Below are 27,979 nucleotides of genomic sequence, written 5' to 3' on the forward strand. Positions count from 1 at the left end.
TCACAATATCACAAACGTGCTTGTAGCAATTTTGCCACAAAGTTTTGTTTGAATTGAATACTATACTATACTATAGTATAGTCATGTCAATCCCATGACAATAGATTGTCATGGGATTGACATGACTATAGTAAAGAAAACAATTGAGTATGTTGTTAAACCACTTACTTATGTTTGTAATTTGTCTGTTCAGAATGGTATATTTCCAGAAAAAATGAAAATCGCTAAAGTAATTCCAATATTTAAAAAAGGTGATAGACATAGCTTTGATAATTACGGACCAAGTGCTTCCCCAGTTTTCTAAAGTGCCTGAAAAGTGGTTCATTCAGAAACTAGACAACTTTATTGAAAACAATAAACTGCTGAGTGACAATCAGTATGGATTTCGATCAAATAAATCTACATCCTTGGCATTACTAGAATTAAATGAAGAAATTACAGCAGCAATAGAAAGGAAGCAACACACAGCAGGTCTGTTTATTGATTTAAGAAAAGCATTTGATACCATAGACCATAGTTTGTTACTTTCTAAGTTAAAGAATTATGGGATAAGAGGGATAGCTCATGATTGGTTAAGTAGTTATCTGACTAAAATAAATCAATTTGTACAGTTAGAAGATGAAATTTCAGATTCTCAAATTATTACATATGGAGTCCCACAGGGTTCTGTGTTGGGACCTAAGCTCTTTAATTTGTATATTAATGATGTTTGTGATCCAAAATATTAAAGTTCATTTTGTTTGCTGACGATACAAATATATTTTGTTCTGGGAATGACTTACAAATTATTCTGGAAAATATGGATTGTGAGATGACTAAACTTAATAAGTGGTTTATGGACAATAAACTATTTATAAATTGGAATAAAACAAAATTCATGATTTTTGGTAACAGGAAGACAGATGATTCTGTTACATTGTCCATAGATGGTAATTCATTTGAAAGAGTAAATGAAGTAAGATTTTTAGGGGTCATCTTGGATCATAAACTTAATTGGGAACCCCTTATAAAATATATAAAACAAAAACTGTGTAAAAGTATTGGACTTTTAAATAAAGAAAAAGCATTTTGGAGTCATCAACACTTCATATATTATATTATTCATTTATTGTTCCATACTTGACTTATTGTATAGAGGTTTGGGGCAACACATATAAAGCAAACACTAATCCTTTTTTTTATTACAGAAGAAAGCTATGAGAATTATATATAAAGTAGATGCTAGGGAACATACCAATAGACTTTTTATTGAATCAAAAATTATGAAATTCAGGGATTTGGTTAATTTGAAAACTTTACTAATTATGTTCAGGGCAAAAAAGAGGCTACTGTCAGTGAAGTTACAGAAGTTTTTTGTTTTGATTTCAAATGATGGAAAAAATAGAAAGAAGCCTGAGTTTAAGAGTTTTTGCACGAACAACATTAAAGCAAATGTGTATTTCAGTATATGGAGTAAAATTATGGAATAATCTGGATCATGACCTGAAAAAATGTTTAACTACCGATCAATTTAAGAGACTATATAAAGAAAAAATCATGCAATCGTATGACTGATAAGTAAATATTGAATAAGTATATTGATAAGTTTGATTGTGATTTTGTTTACAAAGATAAGGAAGTTCTATACTTGGTTTGTGTAAAAGGCCATTCTGTAAATTACATTGTATGAAGTACAAAGAGGTAGGTAATATAAGACTTCTTCTACCTCCCCCTTTTTTTCACTTAGGAGACTGTTGATGATTGTATTTTGCATGAATGATGTATGAAACTGCCGAGTGAGAAATAAATTAACAATTAACTCTGTCCCACATTTCTAACTCGCAGAAATTAAACTGATGTTCTAGAGCTCTGATTATTTATGAGAAAATTTGTTTTACGAATCGTATAAAAATCCAGCGACACCACAGCAAAACTCTTTAACTCAGATTCAGAACCGTCTCTCAGGAACATTTCTATTGGAATCTCCTCCACAAATGCTGCTCATAATATGTCAACAAGCGCCTGAGCCCAGTGAAAGACTGATTCTGATGAGTAAGACATAAACAACAGCGGCACGAAACAGAGGAGAATACAGAGCAGTACCTGCTGGAAACTAGAACTACAAATGAAGAAGTGACACTCATGCACCAGAATAAAATCCTCCCAGCTGCAGGAAAAGTTAGTTGTGAAGGTAAAGCATGCAGGAGATGGGACTAAACGGAGACAGATGATTTCTGTGGTGACCCCTGAAGGGAAAAGACAAAGAAATAAGAAGAAGCTGCAGAAAAAGCACCTTAAATCAGAAGAAAACCAGTGGGAATCATGAGAATTTACATTTGGAGATTCTTATAAGTTCTTAATAACAAAAACACACAAGTTGAAAAGTCTTGGCTGTTTGGTTTGAAGTCATTTAAATGTAAAAATAACATTTTAACCTTATTTAATACAACTCCGGCAGTAATCTGAGTTCATGAAGAACTCATTCAGGGGTTGTTTTATTGCTATTTAACTTCCTCATTTAAAAATATAAAAATAGAAAGTTGGACAGTGAAAAAGGAAGCAGACACTCCCACTCTTTATTTCAATGTAAAGCTTCATTCCATTGAAAAGAAACTGTAAGCTGTTAAAATGAGAGAAAGTTAACGAAGAGCCGCAGCAGCAGAGGTGAGAAGTGGTGAACTTTAACCTCTTCCTCATGTAGCAACAGCAGGTACCTTGTTCTTCATAGGCAGCCGCCTTGGAGCTCATGGTCCTTTGGGAAGCAGTCTGCTTAAGCAGCCAAAGTTTGGACAAACTCAGGGAAGTCGTTTGTCTCACCGAGTCCCAAAACGATGCTAGGACACCTAGAGACATGCCTGTCCATAAAAGCACCGTTAGTTCAATTGGAAACTCAATTTACGAAAGACAGATCACTGAAAAGGAATATCAGTTAGGAATCTGAGAAGGAAATCAAAGAACTTCCTTGGAAAAAATCCTGAGAATAAAAAGAGAAAATAATCAGTGATCAAAATAAAGGAAGAGGTTTAGATAAAAGGTTAATATCAGATTTGAGGTGGGAAACGACACGAGTCAGGATGGGACGAGGTTTCAGACAAGCAAATAAAATAGAACAAACAAAGAAAAGGCTGTGTACCTTTTTCTGATGAACTTTTGACCCATGAACCCACACGGACCACACTACTGAAGAAAAGGGAGACTACGGAGATGATGGGTGCCAGGGCTTGTTTGCTGTACCGCCAACACGAGTTAGACACAGACATCAAGACTCCTGGAGAGAAGCACCGCTCTCATTATCACAACTCCACTTTTAACATTCTAGCACTGAAATAACAGTAAATAATTTAATTTCAAGCAGACGTGAGGATTTCTTCCCACCTGTCCTGTTCCTCCGACTCCTGTCTCTGGTGTAGATGCTGGTGTAAGGTGAAGAGGGGGAGGACAGGGCATTGGTGGAGAGTTCTCCTTCTGCTTGAGCTGACGACAACAGTGACGACGATGACGTCCGTGTGATGGAGGAGTTCGTCTTCTGAGAGTGTAACGAGCAGTCTTTGCAGATGTAGCCATTAGCGAGTAGCGTGTGGGACCCTGATGAGCTGGCGTCGCCGTTGATGCTGGATGAACTGTGACCGGAGCTCTGTCCTGGGGGGGCACAGTGAATCATAGGGGAACAACGTAAAATGATTTTATATGACAATCATGTTGATTAACCCTAACCCTCCATCTGATCATTATGTTTGCTCAGATTCTTCTCATCCTCTTTTCAAGATCCAGAACTTTATTTCCCTTTAATGAAAACTCCAGTGCCAAGTAACGACCTCTGTTAATAACTAGGGATGTGTTGAAGCATGGACCTTGAAGTTGGGCCACAAATATTTCTTAAATTATTCCAACTGACCCCACTGCCCGTCCACAGTGGTGGTTGTAGTGGTGGTGGTGGTGATGGTACGGTGTCTCAGGTGGGACTGGTCATATGCCGTGTTGAGATTTGAGACCTCGGCCGTCCTGCTGCTCTCCTCAGCTCTGCTGTTGTCAATCGGGGTGCTGACAGCTGAGAAGGACAAGGTTTGTCTCGGTGTGGCGATCTGGCTCAGGGACAGAGACAGGGAGCTGGAGCTGGGCAGCTGTTTCCTGCTCCGAGGCGTCCTGCAAGTGCACAAATAGGAGACAACAGAAACAGCTCAACCAGACTCAAAGTCATTATTGTAAAAAAAACATTTTAGAGAGCAGAAAACATCTAGACATCGGCCTGACTGTGACCTCCACATGCATCAGTGTCGGCATGAGGAAAAACCTCATCAGTCTATCTCAATTTGCAACCTGAGTAATGTGCACACTGATATTACAATAATGATAAACTAGCCTAATGCTGTGCAGCCCTAATCAGCAGCCAAACACATTTTCAAATCAACATTTTTTTCTCCTTTGCACAAACTGTTACTCATAACCAGCATGCTTATGTTCACAAATAACTGCACCAGTTGTTTGGATTTGATTTGGATGCATAGCAGATATTCATCAAGAGCAGCAGCTCCACATCTTTTACCAGTGGAGCAGAGAGTTGGAACTCTTCTTCACCAGTAAAACCGGCATACACTCACCTCTAAAACATGCCCAATACGTTTTGATGCAAATATCAAGATGCAAGTTCTAAGTTAATGAATAAAACCAGTGAAGTGACACCTCCTCTCATCAGGAAACACTTTGCTCTTTGTTTCAGAGGGAAACTCCTCAACCACTCATCAGTTCTAGCTGAATCATAAGCTGCCTGGTACGGGAAGGACAGTTACTTTATTGGCAAGTAAGGGAGGGATTCGAAAACTGGTTCCCATTGTTTCAATTCCTAGGAATCATTCACCACTTTTGCAAATGATTCCCTTAATCAATTCCACTCGGCATGAATGACGTCACCGGTTTGTGTAGCTCACAGAAGCAGGAAACATGGCGTCCAAACAGCACAAATGCTCGAAAGTTTGGTCATATTTTACAAGAAAGCATGACAACAGGGTAACTTGCAATAATTGCAATTTGCAAAGAAGACATTTCATCAAGGGAGGAAGCGTAACGAATATACAAAAGCCTTTGGGCACAAAATACGCAATAAATTATTGACGTGTTCTGACCGGCTCCAGACAACGCAGCAGCAGCAGAGATGTTCGCACGGCCTCTCCTATTAATGCTGTTTATCACGTTAGCATCATTTACCTTATACACTAGCAAGACTCCAGCAACAAAGGTCTGACCTGTGGCAGGGGTGGATTTAGGACTGAAGAAGATCCGGGGCTTAACACACGCACGCACGTGCGTGCACGTGCACGTGTGCACATACACACACATGTGACACGCACTAGTCAACATCATATATATATTACAAATCACAAATATTTTCAAATAAGACTCACAAACCTGAGTCAACACCAGTCTCATCAAAGCTGGGGTCCTGTCGCGGTACTTTTGGTCTAAAAAAACGCCCTTATGTCCATCTTTACATTTGCGTTTCAGGCAGAGACTGTAGAAGAAGCCGGCGATAAGGGTCTGGCTGCAGCCACTGTGGAGCTCCACAGTAATCGGAAGCACGTGACCTCCACAGTAGCCATAAACACTCATGGATACCGCGGATGTCTTGCAAGTCGATCGCAAAGGTTGGGACAGTCTTTCTTAAATAAACTTGCCGTTAGTGATTTCATAATTCTAGTTTTCTTACAATGATCATGTTGCCACTTTTTTTTTTTTTGCGTTACAACATTCCTTCTTATTTTAATTTTTTTTCCCCATCATGCTCCATGGCAGAGAAACACACAGATGTGCTTTTTCCTGGGCCTGGTTTAAGTAAGAGAGTTGGATTAACGGCTTCTGTGAGCGAGAAGAAGAAAAAAAAACACATTTTGCATTAGAGTATGACTTATTGTTGGCATCAGAGATGCAAAATGACGAATACTTCAATACTGTACTTAAGTAAAATTTTCTGGTATCTTAACTGCTGTACTTTTTTGTGCCTACTGTATACTTCTTTATACTTCTACTTCTCACATTTTAGCAAGCATGTCTGTACTTTGTAATCCGTACATTTGTAAATCAGCCCCCCGCACGCGTGCTTTGGACGCAAGATTACTTCAGAATTTTGTACATAAATTATATTTTATACCCTGTACTTCTTACTTCCACTTGAATAAAAAGTCGAGTCAATGCTTCTACTTTTATTTGACTATTTTTAAACAGAGGTATCTAAACTGTAGTAAGGAACGTGAGTACTTTTGACACCTTAGGTTAGCGTCAACACCGTAAATTTCATCACAAACAGATTTATATATTTATCAATACTTCTGTTCGTTATTCTACTCTGTAGAGCGTTTTTATTGCCCAGATTTTAGTCAGCCCCTGTTCAATTGACTTTTATATGTCAATAGAAACATATCTCACAAATGAAAATGTCTTGTAAGATGTTTGTTTTTTTCAAGAATTTTCCTCCCAAATCTATTACATGCCAACTGTAATGTGTTATTTCTGCTAAAACCTAAACTTAAATGTGTATATGCTGTTTATCTGTTTTTCTCTCTGTTTTAGATGCACATATCAATCTGCAATTCGGGCTTAAAGCCAGAATTGCAGGAATGCAACACGTGCTGCAGAGGACTCTTTCACTGCCCTCTGTGCCCCACTTCCAGCCCTACTGTCAGGGCAAAGATTGAGGAGCATCTAGGTGTGCATATAAAAAATGCTTTGCATTTCAACGGTATGTTTGTATTAAATATACTTTATAGTTGTAAATATGCACTTTTTAAGCACTTCTGCAGTATCTTTGTTGACTTAAAAGTTGCTGTTGACATTGTACAGTTCAGTGCATTCATCTGCCACAAAACAGCGTTTTTATAAAATATATATTTTTTTACTTTTCACCACTTTTCTTGACATAACTTTTGTGATCCATACCATTTTGCTTTCATTATTGAGGTTGGCTTGGATGTTTTTGTTAACATGTACAATCTGATTGTTAGATAAATTGATTGCATTCTATACAACTAGATTTAAATTACATCTGTTTGTTTGTTTGTTTGTTTGTTTTCTCTTACAGATAAAATGATATGCCGGTGCAGGCTGCCTTGTAGGACAGCAGGACACTTTCACTGCCCTGTCTGTAAGACTACAATCATACGGCGTGGGGATTTGGCAAGGCATTTATTGTCTTGTCAGCATTCTTCAATGCCAAGTCAGCCACCATTATCAGGACTGCTCCCCGTTGAACTCTTCGAGGAGACCCGTATTCCTCCGGCAGAACACTTTGAGGAGCCCCGTCTCCCCCCAAAGGTTTTGTCTTCGGTATCTGAACCATTTTCTGAATCTTTGGTAGAATATTCATATGCTCTACCATCTGTGTTCAATAAAACTGCAGCTGATGGAAAGTCCATGAAAACGACATGCCCTCACTGTGGCCTTACTCTTCGTACCAAAAACTACAAGGCTCACATGATGAGGAAGCACTCCAACCAGTCAATAGATGTTTGCTTGGCCAGTCATCTGCAGTGTGTTTGTGTAGATGAAACTACAGGGTTATTTGCTGTGCAGAGAACTGGCCATGGGTTTTCTGTGCCAGTTCACGTTCAGAGGAAAACATGGGGGATGTCTCACAATATCAGATGTGAGCTGGAGGAATGTCAGCAATACCAGTTGCTGGCCCAGCGGAGCGGACTAGGCTTCAGTTTATGTGAGCACCTTCGCTCACTAGATTACTGCCGAGAAACTGTAAAGGAGGTTTTTCTTCAAGAGCACATCATGATGGAAATGGTGGACCTTAAATTTTTTGGAGAGACCAAAGCTGCTACATGCATAAAGAGACAGAAAGCTGCCCAGATGGCACATGCTCCACTTTGTGGAGGGTGGATTTTGGTGGATCCTCATCACAGATCTGTTTTTCTGTATTTGAGCCGGAAATACACAGTTTCTGCCGTCTTGGTAGAATATTTGTGACTTACAATGCTCTGAGGAACACCTGGCATTGCACTTGTGCAAAGCCACGAATATCATGTCCTCATAAAAACATAGCTAAATGGCATCTCTTCCAGACACAGAGAGACATCTTCAAATCAACTGTACCACTATCATCAGGCACCCCATCACAGATGACTCAGGAGAGCTCTTCCTTTGAGGACAACACTGCCGTCTTTTGCCATACATTTCACACCGGAGCCTTTTATTTCTCAGCAGCATCAATAGTAACAAAATCGCAATTTGGTCAAAGTCGATTTAACTAAAATTACGTGTTTCCGGCTACTGTGAAGGTCACGTGTTTCCGGTTAGTGTGGAGGTCACGTGTATCCGGTTACTGAGGAGCTACACAGCGGCTGCAGCCAGGTGCTCTTGAAGCCGGCTGCTGAAGGGCTTCTTCAGTGGTGGAGGCTCAGGCAGGCTGTATACAAACCACTGCCAGCTGCTCCCTCTCTGTTGGACTTTGGTACTGCATGTTACTTCCACGTTTTAGATCTGGGGCTTTTCATAAAACATTCGGGGCTTGAGCCCAAGTAGCCGGGCCTAACGCCACCCCTGACCTGTGGTGAGATTTTTCCCACTCTACAAAAGCTACAGCAACACCGCACCGAACAAGAAGATAGCTGTGCCTCCACATGGAGCAGAAAGGAGAACATTTGAAAAGATCTTCGATCTTCCCAACCGATACAGGTACAACTGATTATTTATCATAACCAGGGTTTTTCCTGCATTCAAATTTGCATGGCGGCCGCCTCCAGCTAATTTTGTGCCGTTTCATTTTACGCTGCCCCCAGCTATATGGATGCTATTTTATCTGCAGTTGCAGCGTTGCGCCACTACAGGGGCGCTGTATCAGCAGTGGTGCACCGAAAAGCAATAAAACCGCAGCAGATAAAGATTAAAAATTGCTTTTCTCGCTAGTTGGTATTACATATCTGTGGTTGGTGTTATTGACGTCCTGATTTTCCCCAGGCTGTTCCATATCAGAGCAGGGCTGTACAGTGCGACGACAAAAACTGTCTGTGCGTGTCTGTCTATTTTTAAACGTAGCACTGGTGCAACATCTTTGAATTTCTATTTTACCCAGAACTTTCTTAAACAAATGTAAGTAACGTGTAAGAAAAATGCTTTTTACTGGCGTACAGTGTGGTAATCAGGATGCAGTGGAGGAGAATAAAGGAACCAACAAAGGCAGATCCGGTCCAAAGTTTGGGATCAAAAGTGCAGCTACACGCAGACTGGCTAATGCTAAAGCTAACGGGTAGCAGTCTCACGATCAAGTGGCGCACAGAAAAATATATGATGATCGTAAAACTAAGAAAGACTAAACTCATTATGCATTAATGAAATGCATTATATTTTACTGGATATATTTATGTGTTATTTTGACTAAGATGTTATTAATACAAACCTAAAATGTTACTGAAATGTAGGTCAAAAATTAAAAATATATTTTTAACTATAAATATCAGATGGGAAAAGAGAACTAAACACCAATTTAATGCATCTTATTGAGTATGCATGTGCTGGCGCATGGTCAGGATGGTACCACCTCTGCCTCAATTAGAGCCAGGAAAACCCTGATAACTGACAGTTATGTTGCAGGAGCGTGCACAGTTAGTTTTGTTCCACCTGTTTAACTACTCTGGAATTGATAAGGGATTGAACAGATAGACAGAATTGACAATGCCATTGATATTGATAAAAACGTATTAACTCATTCACTACCAGCCATTTCCTGATCAGAAAAGCCCTTCGCTGCCAGCGTTTTTCAGCGCTTTTACTGCCTTTTGAAGAGTCACAGAGCGTTGCGCGCTAGGATGATGTCGATGTCAAAACAAAGAGTACACTCACCTTTTACATCAGGAAGAATGTGCGTATTTCGAGCGTTATCTGTTCTTTAATAATCTGTTGTCGAATTGTGATCAGCAGAAGCTTTTCCAGTTCGCACCTCACTTTTTTACAGCAGCGGCCCAAAATTAGCTAACATGGATTTTCTGCTTCCTGATCACGTGACGTGTGATGTACACGGATGAAGATCAGCTTTAGAGCTCGTTCCGATGCCCACAGTAAAAAAATGCAAATGACGACTTTAGTCGTCATTGGCAGTGAACGAGTTAAGAGCAAGGGCTTCCAATATTATCACAACAAAATGCAACATGACTCTTAAACAATTGCAACAGTGAAAAGTTCGATATGAATGCTATCCAAAACAAAAATACACATCCCGACCCTGTTGCTGTTTGAAACATTTAGCTGTACATATTTTAACTTCAGGGTTGGGCATCAAGCATGGATTGGAACCGGTTCCAACTGTTAGTTTTTCCCGCAATCAAAGTTTTTTATTTCGATTCCTAGAATGCTGACCGGAAGAGGAATCTGCAGCGATCTCTGTGAAAAATAAACGTGATCTGCAAATTTTGATCAACACTTTTCAGAGCTGATCACACCAGCTGTCTGTGTGCAGCACCGAGTCCCCCTCCCCCCACCCGGCGCGCAGCGGCCAAATATAAAAATGTCTGCCGAACTTTTACTCCGTAATGTAAACTTTAACTCCTGCAGCGTAGAGGAAACTTGTTAAAATACGTCAACGCGGTGGATTTAATAGAAGCTTTAAAGAACAAACTCTGGACAGTGTGAGGTGAGTTTGTCTCACAGCAGAAATAAAAACACACACGGAGCGTCAGCAGTCAGATGCAGCCAGCTACATTTAAGTTTTACTTTCTGTTCTGACTGAATGCTGCTGCAGCATGGAGGTGTAGTTCTCAGTCATCCTGGACATGATCATCCTGAGAGTTTTAGCTGAAAACAGCTGGACGTTTCTGGATATGTTGGAGACATTTAGCCTCTCATCCCAGAGGCTTCTTCCAGACTTTGGTTGTGGTCAGAAACAAACACACTGGTTGTGCTGCAAGTCTTTATCTTTTTTTCTCCAAAACATGTTTTTGTCTAAATGAAGGTGATGTTGTTGTTCATAGAATTAAGATTCATGTTGAAGTTAAGATTATTTCATCAAGTAGGACCTGCGGTTAGCTAAAACACGTAATGTCTATGAAGAATCGGAATCGATAGGAACCGGAATCGAAACAAGAAATCGGAATCGGAATCGTTCAAAATCAAACGATGCCCAATCCTATTCAGGACTGTGTCGCTTAATCCTCTTACACAATCAAGGAGATCCCTTCAGCTTGACTCACCGCGTCTCTCTCCTGGTGCTGGCGTAGCTGCTGCTGTGGTTCTGGGAATAATCAGCCAAGCTTTCGCTACCATAATGCCGGGAACTGTTCTGCAGGCGCAGACTCCTCCGTGACATCTTAGGCGACTCGTAGACGGGAGCGATCTGGTGCTCCTTCTCAAACTCTAATGCTGCAGTGGAGTAACTGGAACTGAGACGGGAAGAAGAAACAGCAACAGTTAGAAAGTTGAGCAGGAAAATGGTTAGTGACGACTGGGGCATGGCAGGACACTAAAGAGGAAATGAGCTTCTCCTATCTGCTGCTCTGAGATGCATTTAAAGGCAGAATCAATAAGACATGCAGCATTTTGTATTCCTGGTTTCTCATATTCAACAAGTCAACTTGAAGGATGTTTTTCCTTAAATGAAAGCTTTTTCCTTAAATGAAAGCAAACAGTTTTTTATAGCGCTGCTGTAACATTGTTTTCTGCACAGGGCAATGTTCCACACAGGAAATGACTCACTCACTCATATGGGAGACAGAAAAGACCAGAGAAAGAATGGGCACACTGTGTCTCGAAGTCAAATCAGGCAAATATACAGAGTAAACATCCTCAACTATGCAAGCAGACTAAGGAAAAGAAACCTACACAATGTCCAAACCAAAGCTGAGTGGAAACACCATAAATTTTTGCCATGCTTTACTGTGGGCCACACCCACCTGGCAGAGCCACGCCGCGTCAAGGCCAGCACCTACAAGCCATCACAGCCTCTCATTGCTGTAATAAACAAAAATGATAACATACAAAATGCTCAAGCTATCTTCCACTGACAGGGTGGAAAGTTAGATTAGCCTGTGTTATAAAATGCACACCTCTAAACACACAGCTGCATAACAGAGAACGTTACTGTTTACACACAACAGCCATCAGGTTTATGATGTGAGCAGCAGCCACCAGCCTTGATATCAGGCAGCAACTGAGCAGAAAGGTGAATGTGAACGCATCACACAGGTAGGTTTGCAGCCTTGTGGCACTGAGGGATTACACTTTCCCAGCTAGAGCCAATTAAGTGCTTTTTTGGCATTAACCCCCTGCCTGCTGCACCAACTACTTCACCTTTGACTAGACAACCAGGAGGGTTTCTTTACCTTCTCACTGGTCCCGGCTGATGCAAAACCTTTACCAATAATTGATAATACAAACAAAAGAATCAGTTAAGGTTCTGTCAAACAGCTGCACGTTAACATCATAATCTATCTCATCCACGCCAACATCTTTTTTAAAATAGTTGCTCTTATTTTGCACAAAAGCTTAGAGATCTCCTTACGGACCAACAGAACAATCAGTTTATTCCATGATACACATGCTTATCTTACTTCATTTGAAATTCAAATACCAGAAGAGAGTTTGGAAACACAGAATATGAGTAAACATTACCCTACACATCTTAAAGCCACAGGGTCATGCGATCCTGAGAGCGGCTGATCCAGTCAGTCCGGTCTACAGAGAGAACTACAAAGCTTGTTGCATCTTTCTGAGCTGCATCCTGAGCCAAAGCAACTATATTCATTGGCATTTATCAGTCTGTGTAAGAGTACACATCTCGGTGATAATGTCAGTGTGACATGTGACACTGAGTTTGAGGTGTGGAGACAACACTGGAGGGCAGACACGACTGTGTAGCCTGCAGCCTTGTATAAACATTAATAGAAACATCTCTACTCATCAAATCTTAAAAATCTTTGGTTTAATTAAGAAGTTTTACAAAATCTGCTACCATTTGGTAAACTTTAATTAGTTTTACACTCTTGAGTTGGTGTGTGTGTGTGTGTGTGTCACCCTTCTCCCAGGTGGCTCCGACGGCCCACATAAGTGATATAAATAGATGGATGCAGCCTTTTCAGAGGCGAGTACAAAGACAGCTGAAGAGACGGACACGCACGGCAGATAAACACAAGACGTCCATCCCGAACAGAGACTCCTGAATCCTCTGTTACATAACAGCGGGGATCTTTGGTCGCTTTCCCAGACTTGTGTGGGCACCACTAAACATTTCTTTGGTATTTTTTTCCTGCTTCACTCAATTCTTTGTGTTTTCAGTTGACAGCAAACAATGCAGAGTGCAATGAAAAACACAAGCCACAACACAATTATGACAAATAAAAGACAAAGGACAAAGACATTTTACGTCAAAATAGGAAATACTTGGAGCATTTTAAGCTTTGTTTTTTATTATTAAAAAAACAATTTAAAGAAGAACACAATGATGATTGATCTAAATATAATGGAAACATCAGATCACCCATCATCAACTGCATGATTATGACAAAACCGATAATCCAATGTGATGGTTGTATTTATTCAGAAATGGGAGGGATTCTTACTATGAAAACTGCTAAATGTTCAACATTTACCAGCAGTTTAATAAAGACTGAGTTAAATTGAGGTTTCTAATTATTTGTGAAGTGCAAAAGACAGATGTGTTTAATCGTTTTTTAAAAGTAGTGATAAAAGTTTGAGTGTGCAATGTCGATGCCATGTCAGACTTACTGTCCCTACAGAATAAAAATAAATAAATAAAACTCAGGTGTTTAGGGACTGTGTGTAAAAATGTGTTAAAAAGACACAACAATACACAAAAACAATCCTAAAGGTGCAAAAGTGTTAAAGATATTAAAACATAAAGCTCATGGTAGTCAATCTAAAGCAGGCAGATCAGTTATTAGGGATGGGTACCTTTGACGATTAAATCGATATACCAATTCCCGGTACCCATGAATCGATACCGGTACTTAACGGTACCAATTTTCAATACTTTTGAGTGTTTAATAATTATTCAAAATGCTTTTTTAATTAAATATATATTATTTTCCCAAAATATAACCATATTTGATAAATATCATGAACTGTTTGTATTTTATCGTCACAGTGTTGTACAAAATTCTTCAATATGAAAACCTTTAACAACTGTTTCTAAATAACGAAAAAGCAAACCCAGCTCCGTGGACTCCTAATCCTCTTCTAATCCCTCTGGAATAACTATGATGAGGAGACCATGTATTATAAACTACAAATGAAACAAAAACAACCCTCGATACCATACAAATGTTTGTATTTTAATATTCTGGTGTTTCACAAACTTAACACAGCTCCATGTACTCCTTTTCCTCTCCTTTCCCCTCTGGACAAACTGTGTGATTGGGGTGTAACGGTACGCTAAAATCGTATTCGGTTCGGTTCAGTGTTTTAAAGAATTTGGTTCGATTAATTTTCTGTATATTATTATTATATTTATGTATTTATTTATTTAATAATATCTGAAGTGGCTCCTATAGTGAGCAGATCCAGGTGTCATCACAGGCTGCTGATCTAGCATGATGTCTTTATTTGCGCAGCTATGAGTGTCACGTTCATGCAGACAAGTGTTGTGTTTGACTGGTGATGCTCCTTTTCACACCGGGAGAGTCTTGGCCGCGGCACGGCTTCCTCGCTGCGCCTCGCTGTACCCGCGAGATTCTAAAATCCCTCGAGACTTCCGACACCTTCCTCATCGAGAGATCACAACCTCCGCGATGAATCACACCGTTGCACTTCTCTAAAGAAACTGGTGGTAAACAAAGCCGCTCGGTCACACATACTACTGACATAAGTTATATTTAACATCTCGACGTTGCATTTTATTTTGAAAATAACCAGGGATTTTACACTGAAACTGTGTGGTTTCCTGTCTCGCACTATGTGAACTGCGGAAATTGACGTGTCCCAGAAGCAGCTCGCGGAAAAAAAAGAACTTGATCCGATCTTTAATGGCACGGCATGCCGCTTCTGGGACGCACCTGGAAATTGCCGCGTTGCACCTGATTTGAAACACTCCATAGACTATAATTGGATTGTATTTGAAGCGGTGCCGCTTCACTGCCGTTCCATTCCACTGATGCTTGCAGTGTGAAGCCGGTTTCACACTGCAGGTATCAGCGAAACGGAAGAGCGGCGGGGCGGCTCACTCGCGAACTTCTAAGCGGTCCTTTTCACACCGGGAGAGTCTTGGACGCGGCACGGCTTCCTCGCTGCGCCTCGCTGTACCCGCGAGATTATAAAATCCCTCGAGACTTCTGACGCCTTCCTCATCGAGAGATCACAACCCCCACAAGGAATCACACTGATGCACTTCTCGAAAGAAACTGGTGGTAAACAAAGACGTTCGGTCACACGTACTGATGTAAGTTATACATAACATCGCAACGTTGCATGTCATTTTGAAAATAACTGGGGCTTTTACACTGAAACTGTGTATGGTTTCCTGTCTTGCACTATGTGAACTAGAGCTGAAACAACTAATCGATTTAATCGATTATAATTGATTATTAAAATAGTTAACAACTTTTTTAGTCATCGATTAGTTGTTTAATAATCATATTTTACCGCATAAAGTCTATTTTTACCACAATCTGACATCGGTTACAATCTGTTAAATTTGCCGCCAGTGTGTGGCAGTAATGAGCCACTGATCTACCAGTGGAGCCGTAGAAGAAGAAATGAGCCAATGAGTGCCCTCGGTTTTCATGACGTATCACGTTACTGACGCTCATCTTGCTGTGAGAGATGGCGGAACAAGAAGAAATACGGAAGAAAAATAGAAGCGACAAAACTGAAGAGAAACCCCGGACTTCACTCTAGATGCCTTGAAAAGACGGGTGACCTGCAAAATATGCAAAAACCATCTAGCATGGCACGGAAGCACGACGTCCCTAAGTGAACATTTGAGACGAAAACATGTGGGGGCTGATGCAGCAGAGGAAGAGCACCGCGGTCAAGTGAGCCGTCATTTGGAAGAGCCAGCCCGGTAAGTAACAGAAAATAAACAAGCTGGACTTAGTGTTTTAGCTGAGTTCGTTATAGTGGATGTTAAACATGTTTTTTTGCCGCGTCAGTCTACGGTGTTCTACTTCTGATTGACTAAATGCCATCGTGAATCTCCTCCGTGTTGTGTGTCATGCGCTTGCCAAATTTAGCACGTCTGTTTATAAGAATGTTCTCGTTAAGAGAAAAACGGCGCAAACCCATAACTATGTTCCTCATTCAAAAAAGGACAACTCCGCGGAGAAAAATATACAGACGAGCTGTGTCCAGGTGAATATAACGCGGCATAGTTGTACGCTTTCAATTTATAAATACAGGAGAAATTCAGAAAAAGTCATTTTTTACTATTAAAAGGCTGTTTTACTGTCTAACGCTGTAAAACGCCTCACAACACATTTTTATCATGTTTCTTAAACAGTATTACACAAAATAAACATTTTTCACATTTTCTAGCTAATTTAAACACTCCCGACTCAAAATAAAAACCTCATGAGCTTCTTACTTAGAGCTTTTTAATAGTAAAAAAAATTAGACTTTTTTTCTGAATATCTCATGTTGCGGGCTATTTTGTAGAACGTAATCCTCAAAATAAATGATCACTGTATATTGTTAATTAATTCAAATAATATAATATTGATTTAGTGTTGTAGTGTGTGTGCTGCTTTATTTTATATGTGTACTTATTTCAGTCTATTTGTGTTTCTTATGCAGAAAAAAACAAGCAACGATGGACAACTACATGGGGAACAAGACACTCACCCCCCAGCAATTCATACCACTTACAAACTCTATTCTAAACATGCTGGTAAAAGACATGAGGCCACTACCCATGGTGGAAGGAGCAGGCTTCCAGCTAATGCTAAAAAATTATTCTGGACTGATATTTTGCACTGTTTAGCTCATTTTATACTGCTGACTGTTCATGTGCAATAAAATAGATTGCAGTCAACTGCACACTTTTCTTATATTTTTTTTTCTTAACTGAAATGCATCCATCACTTGTATAGGTTAAATAGCTAAACAATAATGAACCGATTAATCGATTAATCGAAAAAATAATCGACAGATTAATCGATTATGAAAATAATCGTTAGTTGCAGCCCTAATGTGAACTGCGGAAATCGACGTGTACCAGAAGCAGCTCGAGGAAAAAATAGAAACCGATCTTATCTTTAGCGGCGCGGCATGCCGCTTCTGGGATGCGCCTGGAAAATGTTGCGTCGCGGCTGGTTTGAAACACTCCATATACTATAATTGCATTCTATTTGAAGCGGTGCCGCTTTGCTGCCATTCCGTTTCGCTGATGCTTGCAGTGTGAAACTGGCTTGAAACCGGGGTGAAGGAAGGGAGGGGGCGAAGCGTCGCTAGGTTCAGCGTCTCTACGGGCTCCAGGAGCAGTGACACCCAGCTGGTTTGATCCGCTCTTAAAGGAGTTGATCAGAATTTGCAGATTACATTTTTTAAACAGAGATCAGGCGCATGCAGCCATCACGCCTCACCCAATACAGCGTCTGTGCAGAAACTCGCCTATGAACTTTTATCCGCTTAAATCACGCAAATAAAAATGCGTTATTTCATGGAAAATGAACCGCAAGGGTACGCAAGGACCAAACCGAAACGGTTCAACATCCCCCCCCCCCCTCCCCACCGTGAACCGTTACACCCCTATGTGTGATGGTGGGTCCTTGTAGTTTTATAAAATGCAAATCACACTGAATCAAACATCTTTGCTGTGAACTAAATTTACAGTGTATTATCATTCCTTTTGCCGTTCATTTTCAAACTGTTTATTTTTCCTACTCACAAGCTGGAATTTCCAAGGAGAAAGCGAACGCACCATTAGCTATGTAAACAAAAACTAAACTATCAAGCTAACATTATCTTAAACAGTTTATTTTGCTGCTGGAGCAGATTAAGATGTCTCATACTCAGATCGTTGTCGCTGGTTTCATCATCACCCAACAGCCCATCGCATTTAGTAAAGTGGACCCAAACTTCAGAACGCTTCCTCTCTGCCATGCTGCTTTGTTTACAGCTCGCCCACAGTGACTGAAGACGTTACACTCTTGCTCAGGCGCGTGACACGAGTACCAAAACAAGGCATCGTTTTATATGACGTGAATCGGTACTCAGTCAGTACTATGGAATTCAGTCGGTGCCTTAAAAAGTACTGAATTCAATACCCATCTATCCCTATCAGTTATATAATCTACTTGCCTCATAAACTCTGGTTTGCATTTGTAACACGCGCACGCACGCATGCACACAAACACACACACAAACACGCACGAGATTATAGAAACCATGTGGATTGTAAATCTCTGAATCAAAACCTCAAGTGGGGTTACCAAAGTTTTGCCAAACACTTGCCAGAAAGTTTTTAATGCAAAAGTAAACACGACAGGGAAATTGTTGCATTAAAATGCTGAATCCACCAACGTTACTGAATAAAATATCACATTTAGGTTTCTGCAGGAAACATGCAGTGCATGCGTCCAACATGAAACATTAGATAATAGTTTTAAACACACCTGTGAATAGTTTAGAGTGCTTGAAGTTTTAGTCCCGTTTGCAACATCGTCCTGTGTTACGAGGGAATTTCATAAACCCAGACTTGAGTTAGAGCTGTGCCAAAAGCCAAATATTTCAGAGGGAGATGCTATGCTGTGATCTGGATGAATCAGTCCTATCTACGTCCATGCTGACATTGCTGCAAATATTAGTTTACAGGCAGTCTTTAACATAGGACAAACACCTACTTCCTTCCTGCCCCCCCCCCCCCCCCCCCGACTTTAGATATCTATCCAACCAACTCAGGTAGAAAAGATCTGGAGTTGTGATTAGGATCATTCCCGCCCTGCCTCCTTTTCCCTCCCACTGACAGAACTTCCTGTTGGCTGTTGGCTGTAACCAGCGTCATGCTGAAGCCATATTTTGCTGTAGTTTCCATGGAGACCACACTAGCCTGCCTTCTAGCTCGGCACAACTAGAGAAACATGCAACACATTCTAGTTCAGATTTACCAGAAAGAAGCAAGACTTCTCATCTTTGATGGATTAAAAGAGGAATTTAGTTCAAATGATTTTAGCTTCAAATGTTACAGAAATGTGGGTCTTAGGAAAGGATCAACAACAGCACTAAAGACAACATCTCTCCAAAATCCAGCTGCTGTCAGTCGCTGGCAACTGAAGCACACTCAGAGCACGTGTGAAGACGGTTGTGAGGGCAGGGTGCACCGCAGCTGTCCCACAACTACAACACCAGCTTTAGATGGAAAAGATCAAGAGAGACAGAGATAATATTTCCTATGGATATTAGTTTTTCATAAGTTAAAGATTTCTGGACAAAATATATAATTTTTTGTATTGGGAAAAAAAAAATGTAACACCCCAAAACTAAATAAATCCCTCATCACACTACTGTCCCAAATAACGATGGAAAAAGTACAAGACAGACACCCAGCAGCCTTGTGGTCTCTGACCCAATTCCACCTTCTTAAAATATGAAGGCTGTATCAGTGTGAAGCAACACACACACACACACACACACACACACACACACACACACACACACACACACACACACACACACACACACACACACACACACACACCTGATTTCTGTGGTAAATGGGTGTTGCCAGCCAGTTTTTCTGGAGGTGGTAACAGTTCCCTTCTCAGCCACAATAAACATCATACAACTAACGATTTTCTAACAAACAAAAAGATACCTTGTGGCTTGAGGTTTTCGCAGCGTTGTGGTGTGTGTAATAATTTGAGAGCTTGATAGAGGGAAGAATAATTGCATCGCTTCTAATTTTTCTGTTTACATTTGTTTCAGAACGACTCACCAGTCTCTACTAGGGCAACGGTGATAGTGTTTCCCCTGCAGCATTTAGGATTTCAATAACAAGGTTGGTGGGCCAAGTGTAGCACCCCCTCCAGAGCACAACAGGAGGCCTCTTCTTCTTGAGCAACACAGTGCCACAAACCTTGTCACTGCTTTTTTGAGTTTTGACAGCAGATGGACCAACCGTTTCTGTCATCTGACCCTGCCGGTTTCTGCAGCTCTCTCTTCTACATGCACACCCACTCCTCAGACACACATCCAAAATCTGAAGTGGTTTAGCTGCAGCTTTGAACAAGTATCATGTGATACGGTCATTATGTCCCTTTTATGATCTATCCTAGGTTTGTTTCACAGGGAAGCTGGTCTGACATACCTATTTTAGAAAATGAAAAAAGAATGTCCCAACTAGCCAAGAGGCATAAACTATTAGCCTAATCCTGGGATCAGGGACCCAGTTGTAACTGAGGTTCATTAATAGCTTCTCAGCTGACTGCATTCAATGGAACACGATTAGCTTATTCCAGACCGTTAGTCTACCTGGCAGATTCCAGCGAGGCTGCTGATCAAGCTTATGCACAGTTTACTTTTATTTGGTCCACACAGGCTGACTCACAGGACTGCCTCTGCTAGAGTACACCCTCTGTAAGTAGCCTGAAATGGGTCCTAATTAAACATGAAGCTGAACTTTCAACAGAAAAACACCTGAAAGGTATGCAGTCAAGGTGCATCAATGCACCACCGTTTAGCAGCAGAGCAGAGTCATAAAACACTGGATCCAACTGCTCCACCAACTGTCCCAAACACACAACAGTCCACATTGTTCAGTAGGAAGGAGCAGAAAGTACCACTGAAGACTGCACGCTTCTACAAGGCGCTAAACCCAATGAGACCTTTGTTGAAACTCGATTTTTTTTTACGAGACACTTTCAGACTTTCCCTAAAGCCATTGGGGTCCTTCTGTATCTGAACATCAACTCTTCTACTCCTTAAAGTCAGAAAACGAGCAGCACATGAGTTACTGCTTCAGCTCCTGACTTACACACCCAAATACCTGTCTGTGGTTCTCATGGCTGCTGGCAATTAAAGTGACAGCTCTGAAGACAACATTCCTTCACAAGCACAGACGTTCCTGGTGAGGTGGTGACCACACCTTCAGCACAAGGTGGGATGAAGAGTAACTCAATAAGGAACGTATGGAAACTAAGTGCAGTCGGAAAAGTTAGGATATGTAGAGAAACTGGAATATAAGGTTTGTTTTAACTCTGTGTAAAAGCCCTGAAATTCACAATTTAACAGAACTGTGAGATCAGCTAGTGGCAACCACAAGTTATGAAACAAAAGTTTAAAAAATGTATTTCCTTTAAATGCAAAGCAAGGGGAGTCCACCCCTGGTCCCCAAGGGCCCATTTCCAGTTTGTTTTAGCCGTTTCTCTGCTCAAACACACTTGATTCAATGGTTGTATTACCTGTTCAGCGTGTCATCAAGCTCTGCAGAAGCCTGTCATTCTGCTACTGATTAACATGCTTGTTGAAGCAGAAACCCCTCTAAAACATGCTGCCCTTGAAGACCAGGGTTGCCTGGGAAAATCTAAAAACAACCTAAGCTTATTCATCTGTGTCTAAAAGTTATGTCTAAAAATGCAAACCACACACTTATAAATCACAAATGCAATATGCACAATCACTCGGTCATGACATCTACTGTTTGGGTTTGATGCAGGCAGAAACTCCCCTTCAAAAGTCTTAAACGTGTTATTGGAACAGTTCATCTTCATTTTGAGTTATTTTCAGAGCCGTCTTGAGTCACAAATGGCAGATGTTTAGCTACATTAATGCCACAACCTGAATGTTTGGTGCCGCAGCGCAGCACCGAGGTCTCACCTGAGAGAGTAAGTATAGCCGGTGTTCTCTGGAGCACACTGTGGAGGCGTATATGTGTGCAGCTGGGAAAAATCCATGGTCATTCTTCTTTGTTTAGACTGAAAAAGTGAGGATGTAAGAAGGCATAGGACTCCTTTAGTCACAGCTGACATGTCAGGAGTAGCATAACAAGGACAAACTAAAGTTTAAACACACTGAAAAATATAAAATAAAATAGAAATGCATGCACTGCTTTGTTCGGTCTGTCTCTTTGAGGGTACACCTTCCTGCTAAGGTTCTGCCACATTTATCAGTACATTAAGAACTTCAACTAGACCTTAAAACAGTTCATCGACAAGTTTCCCGCCTCTCAACAAACGCAGACCATGCACATCGTCGTCTGTCAGCAAACACCACCACCAGCTACACAAAACACAATTCAGCCTGAGAATCTGCCCTTTCCTTTTCCTCATAAACACAACAAAGCTACTGTGTGGGAGAGTTGGCCGACCTCTTCCTCCATGCTGGCTCTGGCTGACGGAACTCTCGGACACCAGTGACGATGTAATGAATAACCTGTCCTCTCCTCTGGTGGTCTGCTTCAGCAGAGAGAAAAGGCCAGCAGAGACAGGACGGTCCTCCTTGTGTTTAAGCAGTCTTTAAGCACCGGGACAGCCAGTCCGACAGCAGCAGCAGCTCGAGTGAGCTTGGTGTTATGAAAGCAGTGAAACAGCAGAGGGGCGGGGCAGATTCTGAACTAATGGGCGGGAAGCAGCTGTCCTGAGGGGGCTGAGCCTCTCACACAGAAAACAACTTTATGGGGAACGGCCTTTGCAAATACTATATTACTGTTGGCCTCATACCATCATGGTGTGCCAAACTAAAGCTAATGCAAATATGACAATCTCATAACAAATCATTTTTGCACATAACATCCTGATTCTCATAATGCAGGTGTGATATTAGCTCACACTGAAAAGTTTCGTGAAAATTGTAAAGTTTTCATGGAAATACATGTGAAAGAAATTGAAACAGGAAACATAGCGAATGAAAAAGGACATGCAGGAAATGTTGGAAGCAGAAATTCACATTTGGATTGCAAATATGACTAATTTCTTCAAACTGTACTTTGTTCAAACAGGATATTTAAATAAAATCAACATCCACTGTTTTCAATTAATTCTGAACTGTGAACTCTGACTATGTCTGCATGTCTTGTTTTTTAGCACTTGAATGCACCTTTGCTGTGTCCTAAGTTTCATAAGCAAGAAGAGTTATAACTTCAATGTGGAAGTTTCTTCCTCCAGAATCATAAATGTCAAGATATTTATTCTGTTCATTTTAGTTCATGGAGTTAAAACTGTATCAGCAGGATAAAAACGGATGAAAAATCTGTACTGGCCCAAAGAAATTCACAATTAGTGCCAAAGTAAACTCTTGCTGCGTGTTCACAGTTAAACTTCACACACGTCTTGCTCTAGACAATAAAATAATACACTTACATACTTATAGGAAGCTGCATTCAACACTTTATAATCTGCAGTTTTGCAAATAAATTAAATGAGTAGCAGCACAATAAATTAATTACTTTTAAAATGAAGAAAATCCATCAAAATCCCTACTCATAATCTCAGTTAAATCCTCTCACAAGTCTTCAATCTGAAAAGGAGGGATAAAGGGAAATAAATATCCAAAAGCCAAGGGGACCATAATTCAGACAGGATTAGGCTTTTCCTTCCACGTGCAGTTTGTGCAATGAATCAGACATCGCAATAACTCAGCTGATGTGATTGTGGAGAGACAAACTAAACAATAACAGTGTGCAAAGACACTGACTATAGTTAGCATGCGTCCCATTTTCAGACGTTGCTGCCTCCTTTACGCAAACCTGCGACGTGCAAACAGCTGAGTCCTGAGACAGGGCCACTTACCGTCCAAGCAGACTGACGCCGATCAAAAGCAAACAGGTTTACGGTCATCACAACAACACACCGTCACACGGGATGGCATGTAGGAGCCTCGTAACGGTCTGGCGTTGCTCTGGGCTAAATTTGGAGATGAAACTGCGCAGAGGCAACGACGGACAACCCGTATCTGTTACGCTACACGCTCGTTTAACACGTCCCATAAATCACACACGCCCATTACCCTGGAATTATGATAGAAAACGTATGTAGCCGTTTAAAACCAAACATTAATAAAATACAGTCAGATAATTCTGAGGCCTACGATTGCGCTCGCTGTCAAAACATTAGTCGGTAAAGGAGCGCAGCAAGACCAAAATAAATCAGATTAAACCCCAAATATTCACTACGGCTGCAACGCGATCACGTCAGTGTGAAAACTTGCCAGCCACTTCAGAAGCCATGGATGATGTTGTTATTATTGTTTAAAATCCAGAGGAAATAAATCCGCTGAAGATGCGCCAGGTCCCGCCAGCAGCCCACCGCTCGGACCACTAAACGCTAATCAGACTGCGGGTCCGCAGAGCTGCACACTGCGGGCTTTACTGGTCTGGGTCTATGCTAGAAAGTTTACAAGTAGTAAGGGACTGTTACTGCTGCAGCACAACAAGCCTGTTTCCAAAATGGCTTCCCAGGCGTAACAAAGCCAGAAGGATCGCTGCCGAGCTGATCCTCCCACTTCCAGGCCCTCTATTGTCGGCCGGAGCGCTCACTTCAAATCTATTGGAGGAAACCAGTCAACCAGTCCTGCTGCAGTGGTGGGACTGGGAGCTGTCAGTGTTGTTGTCCTCAGACAGCAGCTACCGTTGCAGGAGTTTATCTAATATCTGCAGCTGACATAATGTCTGGATAAAGTAGTATCACTATACGTTATTACTCTGTAATAATATTAACAACAATAATAATATTAACAACAACAACAATAATAATAATAATACAATTTTCTGTGAGCCTAAGTGGTTCCCAAATCAGGGGTCGGGACCCCACTGTGGGTCACCAACACAGCAGGTCTTAAGATGATTTCCAGAAATCTAAATAAAAATGAAAAACAATGGCTGAAGTTATATTTCTTGCATAATTGTTACAAACCCTCAACTAAATTGTCATAAATGTTTATGAGTGAACATGAGCTGAAGCAGGATTCGTTTAACCCTGAATTATTTAGCTTTTTAAGGTTGTTATGTTGTTGTTGTCAAATCTGAGATAACTGGGGGGTTGCATGTCTTGATAATTGCTATTTTGTGGGTCTGAAGCTGAAAGGTTTGGGAACCACTAGGATAAACTACAGAATAATGAAAAAAGATAGAAACTGAAGCTATAACCAGATGTCCATTTGATTTGTAAAAGGAAACACAATGTGTTGTGACTGCCAGCTGGACAAATCATGTTGCCCAATCCAACAATCTCCTTAACAGTAAAATCCAGATCAAAATAATCACACTGCTAAGAACCTCATTACATGTTCATTTGGCTTGTACCAAACAGGAAAATGATCCACATGAGTAAAGGTGCCCAGATGAAGATGTGTCAAACTATAACATCCTAGAAGAAACTATATTGAAAACATGTCCATAAGCAGTAGACATGGTAAATGGGAAGCATTATTGTCATTTTAGGTTAAGGTAGTTTTCTATTCATTTTCTTTAGTCATGCCTTCCTCTTACACTCCTCAGCCTCCCTGGAAAGGTCTACTCCAAGGTGAGAGGAGAGTCCGATCGATAGTTGAATCTCAGATAGAGGAGGAGCAATGTGGTTTTCGTCCTGGCCGTGGAACTGTGGACCAGCTCTATACCCTTGCAAGGATGATGGAGGGGGCATGGGAGTTTGCCCAACCAATCCACATGTGTTTTGTGGATTTGGAGAAGGCTTATGACCGTGTCCCCAGGGGCACCCTGTGAGGGACGCTCCAGGAGTATGGGGTGGGTGGCTTTCTGTTAAGGGCCATTCAGTCCCTTTACCAGAGGAGCGTGAGTTTGGTCCGCATAGCCGGTAGTAAGTCGGACCTGTTCCCGGTGAGGGTTGGACTCCGCCAGGGCTGCCCTTTGTCACCGGTTCTGTTCATTACCTTTATGGACAGAATTTCTAGGCGCAGCCGTGGTGTGGAGTGTGTTGAGATTGGTGGCAGGAGAATCTCGTCTCTGCTTTTGCGGATGATGTGGTCCTCCTAGCTTCATCCAGCTCTGACCTTCAGCTCTTGCTGGGTAGGTTCGCGGCCGAATGTGAAACGGCTGGGATGAGGATCAGCACCTCCAAATCTGAGACCATGGTTCTCGACCGGAAAAGGGCGGCTTGCCAACTCCGGGTCGGGTGAGAGGTCCTACCTCAAGTGGAGGAGTTTAAGTATCTCGGGGTCTTGTTCATGAGTGAGGGTAGGAGGGATCGGGAGATCGACAGGCGGATTGGTTCAGCGTCTGCAGTGATGCGGACGCTGAGCCAATCTGTCGTGGTGAAGAGGGAGCTGAGCCAGAAAGCCAGGCTCTCGATTTACCGGTTGATCTACGTCCCAATCCTCACCTATGTTCATGAGCTTTGGGTAATGACTGAAAGAACGAGATTGTGGTTACAAGCGGCCGAAATGAGTTTCCTCCATAGGGTGGCCGGGCTCAGCCTTGGAGATAGGGTGAGGAGCTCGGACATTTGGGAGGGACTCGGAGTAGAACCGCTGCTCCTCCGGATCGAAAGGAGCCAGTTGAGGTGATTTGGGCATCTGGTCAGGATGCCTCCTGGACGCCTCCCTGGGGAGGTGTTTCGGGCATGTCCTGCAGGCAGGAAGCCCCCGGGTCGACCCAGGACACGTTGGAGAGGTTACATCTCCAATCTGGTCCGGGAACACCTTGGGGTCCTGCCGAAGGAGCTGGTGGAGAAGGCCGGGGTGAGGACGGTCTGGAGCTCCCTAGTTGGGATGCTGCCCCCGCGACCCGGATAAGCGGAGGAAGACGACGACGATGCCTTCCTCTTTAATTTCAGCGTTTCTGTATGTTAAGGATTTATGTGGGCCTTTTTCTTACTGAAAAGCTCATCATTCTTATCTTTCTGCATCAGTTAATTTGGATCACGTTTTCAGTCAAACCTCAAAACCACAGGAACCCCCCTGTTCCCAGTCTCACTTCACTGATTCCAGATTCACTCCCCCATTTGCCTTCAGGTTGTTTGAGTTCAAAGCTCCCAGTGAGTGTTTATTTTCTGTTGTCAGCTATGATGGTTATCCTGTTTCCCTTTTTTGTAGTTTGGTTGTCTTATAAAAGTTTTGGTTATTTTATTGTTGGAGGTGTTTTTAACACAGTCTACAGTCAGCATGACATTAAAATAATGAAAAAAAAATATTTAAGGACTAGGCCAATTGTGTCCAATGTCCCAGCTGGCCACTATCCTGCATGTTTTAGTAGATTTCCCCACTTCAACACACTTGATTCAATGGTTAAATAATCTAGATGCACCAGTCATATCAGCCAATTCTGATTTATCTCAAAGATTTAACAGAATACTTAAAAATATTATCAACTTAAAATATGGTTCTAAAAATAAAACTTTAATTTGCAAGGTTTGTTTTTTCTAACATAAATGGAAAAGGTCTGGGAAAAATGTCAGATTGCATCAGTGCCAAACAGTAAAGTATGTAGAGTTTGCAGTTTGTCCATCACTGATTAGGCTGACTATGCTAAATACTGGCACATTTTGGTTACCAGCGGATTTAATTTCATTTTTGGAAGGTGGCGGGTGCATTTCCTAATGTTCAACATGTCAAGTTTTGCAGAAGCCTCACCCATCCATTAAAATCATATGAGTTAACATAGAGGCATGCCAAAAATGTGTAGGATGGGGCCTTCAAGAGCCCTTAAACTGGGAGCTCAGTCATGCAAAAATCTAAGAAAAAGATGTATTTATATATTAATGTTTAAACATCCATATAAAGGTATTATTCTATTAGGAATAATCTATGACGAATGTATCAAATGTGCCGTGAAAAATAATAGCTTCATTATAACTAATGAAGAAGGATGAAGAAGTTCTTTCATACTAGCCCGGCAAGCCAGACTAAATAAATATATTATAAATTATTATTATTATATTATAAACTTTGCAAAGCCAGAATTAGGTCTAGTTCTTCCATTCACGTCCAACAGATCTCAATTATTCCTCGTTAGCACCACGACTGGAGCGCCATCTGCTGGACAATAATGGAAGTAACAAAAACCTAATCATGACATTAAGGACTGTAGAGCCAAAACTCACCATGACCTTAGGACTTTAACAGAGGAAGCATTTATCAGCTGAAGAGTACATTCATAATGTTCTAAACTTCTAAACAA

General features: G+C 41.3%; 1 protein-coding gene across 9 annotated transcripts in view; it reads right to left on the minus strand.

Annotated features, from left to right (window-relative positions):
* The window catches only part of sun1b (Sad1 and UNC84 domain containing 1b), a 40,759-nt gene that overhangs the window by 12,482 nt on the left and 298 nt on the right, over positions 1–27,979 (minus strand). The window contains exons 1-7 of one of the 9 annotated variants that reach the window (XM_015945608.3): positions 24,055–24,645; positions 21,727–21,824; positions 11,157–11,345; positions 3,875–4,122; positions 3,355–3,618; positions 3,113–3,247; positions 2,694–2,834 (exon numbers count right to left, since the gene is read on the minus strand). In XM_015945608.3, coding sequence (XP_015801094.3) covers positions 2,694–2,834; positions 3,113–3,247; positions 3,355–3,618; positions 3,875–4,122; positions 11,157–11,345; positions 21,727–21,809 — 1,060 coding nt within the window. In that variant the 5' untranslated portion in view covers positions 21,810–21,824; positions 24,055–24,645. The other 8 variants (XM_015945605.3, XM_015945607.3, XM_054750581.2 and 5 more) reach the window with 8 other exon arrangements.

Source organism: Nothobranchius furzeri, chromosome 12 (genome assembly GCF_043380555.1).
Source record: "Nothobranchius furzeri strain GRZ-AD chromosome 12, NfurGRZ-RIMD1, whole genome shotgun sequence".
In the NCBI taxonomy this organism is placed as follows: domain Eukaryota; kingdom Metazoa; phylum Chordata; class Actinopteri; order Cyprinodontiformes; family Nothobranchiidae; genus Nothobranchius; species Nothobranchius furzeri.